The sequence below is a fragment of the Paroedura picta genome, chromosome 4, assembly GCF_049243985.1.
Source record: "Paroedura picta isolate Pp20150507F chromosome 4, Ppicta_v3.0, whole genome shotgun sequence".
In the NCBI taxonomy this organism is placed as follows: Eukaryota; Metazoa; Chordata; class Lepidosauria; order Squamata; family Gekkonidae; genus Paroedura; species Paroedura picta.
The window spans coordinates 74,325,927-74,334,458 of record NC_135372.1 but is presented as its reverse complement, the minus strand read 5'-3'; the positions used below and the strand labels follow the sequence as shown (position 1 = coordinate 74,334,458).

The window sequence follows — 8,532 nt, the reverse complement described above, 5'->3', positions numbered from 1 at the left end:
TTCCTTTGTCAAAACAGCCAAACAATCCCCTAGAATTCAGTGTACTTTACAAAAACACAGAGAGAACCAAACTGCCTTTTATTAGTGATCTAAGGTTCTCACCTCTCCATATGTTGCTTGCTCTATACATCTCCATACAACTGTGAAACATTCACAGTTCAGAACTCTGACTGTATCACCATCTTTTAATGTTTAATGTACTAAGGTTTTTTTAGGAGTTGTATTGTATTTTCTTGTAAACCTCCGCAAGACTAATTGAGAGTGGTGGTATATAAATCCAAAGATAAATGAATAAACAAAGACAAACAGATGTTCAACAAATGGCATTGAATTATTTTGGCAAATAACTGCATTTGTAAAAAAGAATTTGCTTAGTATTTTCTAAGACATTTTCAATTTCCCTTAATGGCTTTTTTGATGCAAATGCTGTGCTTGAACCATTATTACTAAAGTTTGTTAGATTTTTAACTGCTTTTGTTAATTTTCATGATAATTTTAAGAAGTTTTCTTGATTTTGTCACATTTTACTTTTTGACCACTTTTGAGCTAGACTCTGGAGAAATCGCATATACCTTTAACCAAGGCTTAATTTACTGTTATTTACCAGGAAATATTTTTCTCCTTACCATGAAAACATTCAATTGCCTATTCCTGTACATTAAAGGTAAAGGTATCCCCTGTGCAAGCACCGGGTTATGTCTGACCCTTGGGGTGATGCCCTCCAGCGTTTTCATGGCAGACTCAAGACAGGGTGGCCTTGGCAGTGCCTTTCCCAGTCATTACCGTTTACATTAATCCTCTATTAAATATGAACAAGATATTTTTCGTCAAGTTAGGGGGCAGCACTATTTCTATAGATTCATATACTTGTATAAGCTACTATGGTACTTTAGAAGCCAGCTGTCATTTAACTCAACCTAACTTCTCTGAGTAGCCATGGCTGCTAAATTATGCCCTTTACCTCACTTTTACTTTCCTTAATTACCGGTAGATGGACCCACTTTCCATCATGGTGTTGTGATTTAGAACTAAAAGGAACCCAGATTTATTAGAAGAAGAAGAGTTGGTTCTTATATGCCGCTTTTCCTTACCCAAAGGAGGCTCAAAGCGGCTTACAGTCGCCTTCCCATTCCTCTCCCCATTAGAAGAAAATAGTTTGCATTTGATTGAATATACCCTTGGCCCAATGAAATAGCGCCTGCGTCTTAATCCCCCATTTTAAAAGTCACACGTTGCCCAGTTACACCTCGGTATTCCACTCTATTCATCCTGTCCTATGAGAAAGTGGGTGGAGAAGGGCGGGATGGCGTCTTAACATTAAGTGGGCTGATGGGAAATGCAGTGTATTTGTCTATCGGTGCAGGCAAAACTCTCGGAAAACGAAAATTCAGGACTACAACTCCTAATATTCTTTGCTTCGTAGGGGGCGAGGTTCGCTTGGCTGTTCTCTACCACTGGTGTGTCTTTCCCTGATGATGGGCTGGGGCTATTGCTGCGTGCGAACGGGCTGAGTAGTCGAGAACAGCAATTTGCGTTTGCAACGAGACTGGGTCTCTTTTCTTAAAGGTGCAGGCGGAGCCGTGGGCTAGCAAGAGAGCAGCCGTAATATCTGTTATTTTTGACTGGGAGAGGATCGATAGATGCCATGTGAAAAATATTTTTTAAACGCCATTTTGCAGGCTTCTTTTCCTTGGATCTCTCCCCCGCCCCCCTTTGTAGCGCTCGAAAGAAGTGGTGAGTTGACTGCCCGACCTTTTTCCCCCGGCAGAGAAGTCGTTTAAAGCAGGGCGTGTGCAGTTGGCGAACAGTTGGCGTCAGGGCAAAGGATGGGAAGTAGTCCCCCCCCCCCCCCAGCCCGGAGTCTCTTAGGAGATGTCTAGACAACTCGTGCACCCGGTTAATGTTCTGGGCGGCGGGTGTCTCGTCCGACTGTTGTGCCCAGCCCAGAGGCGGTCTTTTGCGGGGCTGGGTTCCTGTCAGATTGGGTCCTATCATTCGTGTCGGGAGGCACTTGGGAAGGCTTGCCCACGTGCAAAGAGTCGCCGGGAGAGCGGGGTGGCGGCAGCGCGTGCGGTCGTGCTCGGTCCAACTTTGCACGTGTGTGTGTGTGTCCCCTGCCTCGCGAGTTGCTTTGCCTGCTCCTGACAGGCATGAGCCCCCGGCGCTCGCCGGCCCTTCTCCTCCCCGCCCGAGGGAGGGGGGAGACGCTAAACTTTTGGCGAGGCGGGAGGTCTTCTGCGGAGGGTCTTTGTGTGCTCGGGGGGACTCGGGGCCGGCCGGCGCAAGGGTAGCGGCGGGAGCTCTTTGGCGCTCGGCTGGCCTGGGAAGACGGCGCCGTGGGGTTGACGGCTGTTGCTTCCTTTTGCCAGGTCTGAGACCCCCATGGCTGCCCGGCTCTTGCGAGCGGTTGTCCTGGGGCCGCCGGGCTCTGGGAAAGGAACGGTCTGCGAGAGGATCGCCAAGAGCTTTGGCCTCCAGCATCTTTCCAGCGGGCAGTTCTTAAGGGAGAACATCAAGGCAAACTCCGGTAAGTGGAGGAGGAAGACCGTGGTCCCCTCCCGTGTCTGGTACGTGCTGCCTGACATGCGAAGGAATATGTAGGACATGCCTTCCTCAGGTTTTGTTTGTTCTTCGGATTGTGCATTGCCTGGCTTTGCGGAGGTTGATAACAATAGTGGGCCTGTAGCCCTTACTGCAAAAGGTCGGATTGTTGTGTTCTTTGTGTGTTGGAGGGATTGACAAGTGTGGCATCTGTTGTTGTGCATATTCTGGATTTGGAATCTCTAGACAGCATGCCATGAAGAACAATCACATTAAGTTAGCAGGGATACTCCAGGTTCAGTGTCCTCCCAGTTTAGATCCCCAACTGTCTCCGAGCCTGGTGCCAGTGCTGTAGTGGCAGAGTGAAGGCAAAGAAAGGAATGGGTTGCAACATACCATAGTCTTTCCCTACTAACACAAGGGGCTGATGAGGCCACTTCAGTTAATGAATACATTCAGTGTAGCCAGGTAGCACTGATCAAATGAATGCTTAATTATTTTGTGACCCTCTGTTGATGCCATTTGATGAGTTAGAAGCCAGTATGGGACTTAGAGAGACTAATAGGGACCTGGATTCAAATCCCCAGTTTGGCATGATAGTTAGCTTGAGCTAGTCACTATATATCAGCCTAACCTGCTTCAGAAGACAGTGGTGAGGATAAATGGTATGTGGTGCTAGGAAATATTCTCTCCATTTTTGAAGAGTGGGTGGGATATAAATATCAACTAAGGTATAATGGGTAAGATTAGTTCATTTATGAGACATAGTGAAGGTGACAATTGTAATTGTCACATGCCAAGTGTTCACAAAAAGGGGATGTGAAGCTTTCCTTTCAAATGAAGTATTGAAGCTGTTTGTGCCTCTTATTCCTTGCAGATTTTAAAATGGAAATGGGGTGTACAGTGATGCACCGAACATGGAACTGTGATGCACAGAACTGGCAATTGGTCCAACCAGTGTGCTAAAATAACAGAAATCTACACTGTTGCTGCTGTGGGAGAGAAGTGATATCCATTTGCTTTGACTGTAGGAGAATTGTTGGTTTCCATTGCTGTTGGAAGAAAGCCCATTTGCACTAGCGTTGTAGACAGAATTTTTTTCTTAGGGGGAATTTTATAAAGGGGCAGTAGCCCAAGGCTGTGTGATTGGCTGCCAGCCCCTGTCTCACCAGGCACACTCCTCCTTCCCTCCCCAGGGCACAAGGCCCCTCTCTCCCCCTTCCTCAAAAAAGGCTCATGAACCTTGCCACGGATTCCCACCCGGCACTTGGCAGAGTGGCTCCTCAAAGGTGGTGGGCACATGAGGCAGGATGGGAGGACTCAGATGATGAGCACTACCCACTGCATTGGCTGCATTCAGCAGCACCCACCTCACACATTCACTACCATGCCATGCTTTACCCACCTATGTTTTACCCACCTGACTCTACTGCCAACTCCTGCAGCCACTTCTTATTCACCACTGCCACAACCATGAGGCTAGTGAATGTGTGCTGAGAGGGCAGAGAAAATTTGAGGGGGGGCTTTGCCCCTGCCAGGGCTCATGAGGCTATGGGCCTGAGTTCCATCTAAAACTTTCAGCACTGTGAATTGAGCCTGGGAACAAATTGGAAGCATCTGAAGTTTCAAAATAGGCACTAAATTCTCATGGTAAGTTGAGCCAGTTAACAGATAGGCTGCAATGTGTAGAATGCATTGCAGTAGCTCAGCCTGGAGGTTGAAGAAATGTACATCTGAATGGCTGAATGATTTTAGAAAGTATGACAGTTTCCTACAATAACAAATTTAGATTCCAGTGACATCTTTAAGGCCAGCAAAGTTTTATTCAAGGTATGGGCTTTTGTGTGCATGCACACTTCTTCAGATACAATATCATACTGTATATGTATATTGTATTGCATATTGTATCTGAGGAACTGTTTGTGCACACAAAAGCTCATATACTTTAAATAAAACTCTATTGGTCTTAAAGGTGCCACTGGACTCTAAATTTGTTCTGCTGATTCAGACCAACACGGCTACCCAATTGAATCTAGTTTCCTATTATGATGTAGTAGGGAGAATGCCTTCACTTTCTCCAGTGCATTGTGCAAATATTGCCAATACATCATTAACTGGCATATAGAAGGTCTTATTGTCCTCAATCAGGGAGGGGTTTTCAGTGCAAGGCAAACTGCTGGCAGTCCAGATAGTTCTCAGAATGGTTTATGTATTTAGATTTTTATACCGCCCTTCCCTTCAGCTCTGGGCAGTTTACATAAAACATTTTGGAATATTTACGTAGAACAGTACAATATCAATTGATTTTCATGGTCGAGTTTGAAATATCCTAAAAACAAGACTTGGGATGACTGTCTTATTGCTTATATGCTTATCTAATTAAAGTGTAAAGGAAAGTTAAATCAAACATATGGTCATTAATTCTAATCTATGGCACCAAGAGAAAAGATAGCCAATGTGAAATAGAGCAGCGGTCCCCAACCCCTGGGCCGCAGACAGGTGCTGGGCTGCGAAGGCCTCAGTGCCGGGCCACGGCTCCCTCTTCTCGCCAGGCTGCGAGCAAATTGGCTGCTTCGGCAGCCAATTTGCTCGTGGCCTGGCGAGCTTCTCGCTGTGGGGGGGCGAGGAGAGGGAGCCGCGGCTGCCGGCATGCAAGCGGCGCAAATGCACATGCGCGGACTTGCCGGGACCGCAAAGACTGGGTTTACTTATTTTTGGAGACTGGGTTTGTTTATTCTCCAAGGCCTGACTTTGAACTAGATGTTAACAGCAGCTTCAAATCCTGGCTTTTCTGGGGGAAAGCAAATTCTGTTTTACCAAAGCACTTGCATTTGTGTATCCTGGCAAACTGAGGCTTGATTAAAATGGCAGGTTTCAGTCAAGCCCCATGCATACAATGGCTAGGGAGGTGGTAGGAGGGAAGAGTGAGCATGACAACAAGCTATGTTTACACCTGATAACTTGCAGCTTGTCCTGACACCTGTATATAGTTGATATGTAAACAGCTTGTGTGGGTGCACCTCTGGTTTTGGGGATGGGCTGTGGCTCAGTGCATGTTTTTACATGTAGAAGGTAATCCGAGGCATTTTTATTTATTTATTTATTTAGATTTATATACCTCCATCCCCGAAGACTCAGGGCGGTTTACATTAAAACTAGTTTTTAAATTTCTAGTTCTCTTTTTCCTTGAGTCCTCAGACGTCTTCTATCAGTTAGAGCAAATAGGACTAACTAAGCCTTGTGGATTCAGCTCAAAGGAGCTTTGTAAATTCATATGCTACAGATGAGGCAATAGTTGCTTTTTGATATTAGCAAGTAATGCAGTCTTCAAAAAGGTAGTCAGGCATTTCTTTTACTGCAAATGTTTAATAAAAGTGAATTGGGATGTATATGACATGGTGGTAGACCTGTGCCTCTTGTGAATGATGTTTCAGTTTAATTATGAAGACATGGTATGAAAGTGGCATTGATTTTAATAGAATATAATTAAGTAATTAGTACTGCAAGATTGTCATTGAATTGACCTTAATAACTGTATTCAGATAAGCTACTATTATGTTGTTAGACCTCATTGATTTAAATGGGGCTTCATGTGTGTAACTATACATGGAATTGCAGCCAGCAAAACTTCTGTGGGTTGAAACTCATTGCACTGAATAAATGTTAATTATATATTGTTGCCTTGAAGCCTTGCAGTCATACTTTTAATATGATGAGCATATGTGTGAATTACAGTATTGTTAAGGTTTGAAATAAATCAGTCAATGTAAAGTCACTGATATAAATCCCCAAGGAAAAGGGAAGCTTTAATTCATTTTTTTAGGAATACTAATACTCCACTTAAGCTGTGTGCAAATCTGATCGTTAAAACATGTTAATTTACAACCAAATAGAGCCTTTGTACCAGATAAGAATGTTTCTACATGGATGTTTTTGCATTAAATTTGGTCATATTGGGTTTTTTCTTGCTGCCTCCTTGCACCACACTGGTTTTCCTTGTCTTTTTTGCAACCTTTCCCAAACCTGCTTTGCTGTGATGTTTTGGGAAGATTATAGAAAAGCTGGACTGGCTCCTGTATAGGCAGGAAATTCTGGGTTTTCCTGATCCTGCCCACCTAGCAGCCATCTCCCTACCAGTGCATGACACCAGAATGTTTTTGTGAGTTATGTTTTTAATAAAATGGTACATTTGTTACCATGTTTTAAAGAAACAAACCTAGGGCAAAGTTCCCTCATAGTTCCAGGATGTTTAGCTGTTATGGGGACTGACTGGTACAGGAAATGCACCTGGAACCCCAATTCCTGCTGCATCGCAGCTGCAAGACAACTGGTTGGGCTTCCATAAGAAAACTCATGCGGAAAAGGTTGTTGTTGTTATTGTTAGGTGCGAAGTCGTGTCTGACCCATCGTGACCCCATGGACAATGATCCTCCAGGCCTTCCTGTCCTCTACCAGTCCCCTGAGTCCATTTAAGTTTGCACCTACGGCTTCAGTGACTCCATCCAGCCACCTCATTCTCTGTTGTCCCCTTCTTCTTTTGCCCTCGATCGCTCCCAGCATTAGGCTCTTCTCCAGGGAGTCCTTCCTTCTCATGAGGTGGCCAAAGTATTTGAGTGTCATCTTCAGGATCTGGCTTTCTAAGGAGCAGTCAGGGCTGATCTCCTCCAGGACTGACCGGTTTGTTCGCCTTGCAGTCCAAGGGACTCGCAAGAGTCTTCTCCAGCACCAGAGTTCAAAAGCCTCAATTCTTTGACGCTTGGCCTTCCTTATGGTCCAACTTTCGCAGCCATACATTGCAACTGGGAATACCATAACCTTGACTAGACGCACTTTTGTTGGCAGGGTGATGTCTCTGCTTTTTAGGATGCTGTCTAGATTTGTCATAGCTTTCCTCCCCAGGAGCAAGTGTCTTTTAATTTCTTTGCTGCAGTCCCCATCTGCAGTGATCTTGGAGCCCAGGAAAATAAAACCTGTCACTATCTCCATTTCTTCCCCATCTATTTGCCAGGAATCGAGAGGGCCGGATGCTATGATCTTTGTTTTCTTTATGTTGAGTTTCAAGCCTAACTATAAGTTGAGTTACTAACCTAACTATACGTTTCTTTAAAATGTTCAATAATAAATCTTTCCTCACATTTAAACAACTAATTGCTTATATACTACAGGAAGCCAGAACCTTTTTGCCTTTATAACTAAAATAAGAGGTTGCGGAAAAAGAAAGTACCAACCAATAGCAGCTCTGAGAAACATCAAGGAATTGTTGCAGCATAGTACTGAATGGCGAGTGTTTTAAAATTCTGGGTGGGTGGTATAGAAATAAAAGTGAAGACAGCTGAATGTCAGCCAAATCCTTTTGTTTAGACCTCTATGCTTATATCTTGCTTTAGAAAAATGCAGTGTTGCTGCCTAAATGCTGAGATTGCAGTGAAGGTTTGAAATCTATCCCTGTAATTTTTCTCTCTTCCCTCCACTCTGATGAGTAGTAGGGCACTTGCCTAGCAACTTCAGTGTGATGGATACAAGCATCGCTTTTGCTCTACTGCCAACCAAAAAAAGAAACGGGTACCCTCTACCATCTTACAAAACTTAGCTTTCTTTTACAACTGGAAATCAAGATGTATCAAGCCAAAATTGTGCCAAAGTAAAACTGTCTTAACCAGTTTAATCGAAACTAAGAGAGACATTTTAAAAAGTGGCTTGTAGGAAATGGAATTTCATATTCTTGCTACAACCATAAAAAAACCCATGGATCCTTCTATGGGAAAACTTCGTGGCTCGGTGGTAGAACATTTGCTTGGCAGATAGAAGATTCCAGGTTCAATCCTTGCCATTTTCTGTAAAGACAGAAGTGTGATGTGAAAGGTTTCTTCTTGAGACCCTGGAGAGCCAGTGCCAGTCTGAGTAGACAATACTGACTTTAATGGTCTGACTCAATATAAGGCAGTTTCATGACTCCTTTTAACATCATGTTGTACTTCCTTTTGGTGAGAG

At 44.1% G+C, this 8,532-nt stretch overlaps 1 protein-coding gene across 3 annotated transcripts in view; it reads left to right on the top strand.

Annotated features, from left to right (window-relative positions):
* Positions 1–1,272: 1,272 nt before the first annotated feature.
* AK4 (adenylate kinase 4) overlaps positions 1,273–8,532 on the top strand; it is a 47,875-nt gene continuing 40,615 nt past the window's right edge. The window contains exons 1-2 of one of the 3 annotated variants that reach the window (XM_077333451.1): positions 1,273–1,457; positions 2,370–2,527. In XM_077333451.1, coding sequence (XP_077189566.1) covers positions 1,330–1,457; positions 2,370–2,527 — 286 coding nt within the window. In that variant the 5' untranslated portion in view covers positions 1,273–1,329. The other 2 variants (XM_077333452.1, XM_077333450.1) reach the window with 2 other exon arrangements.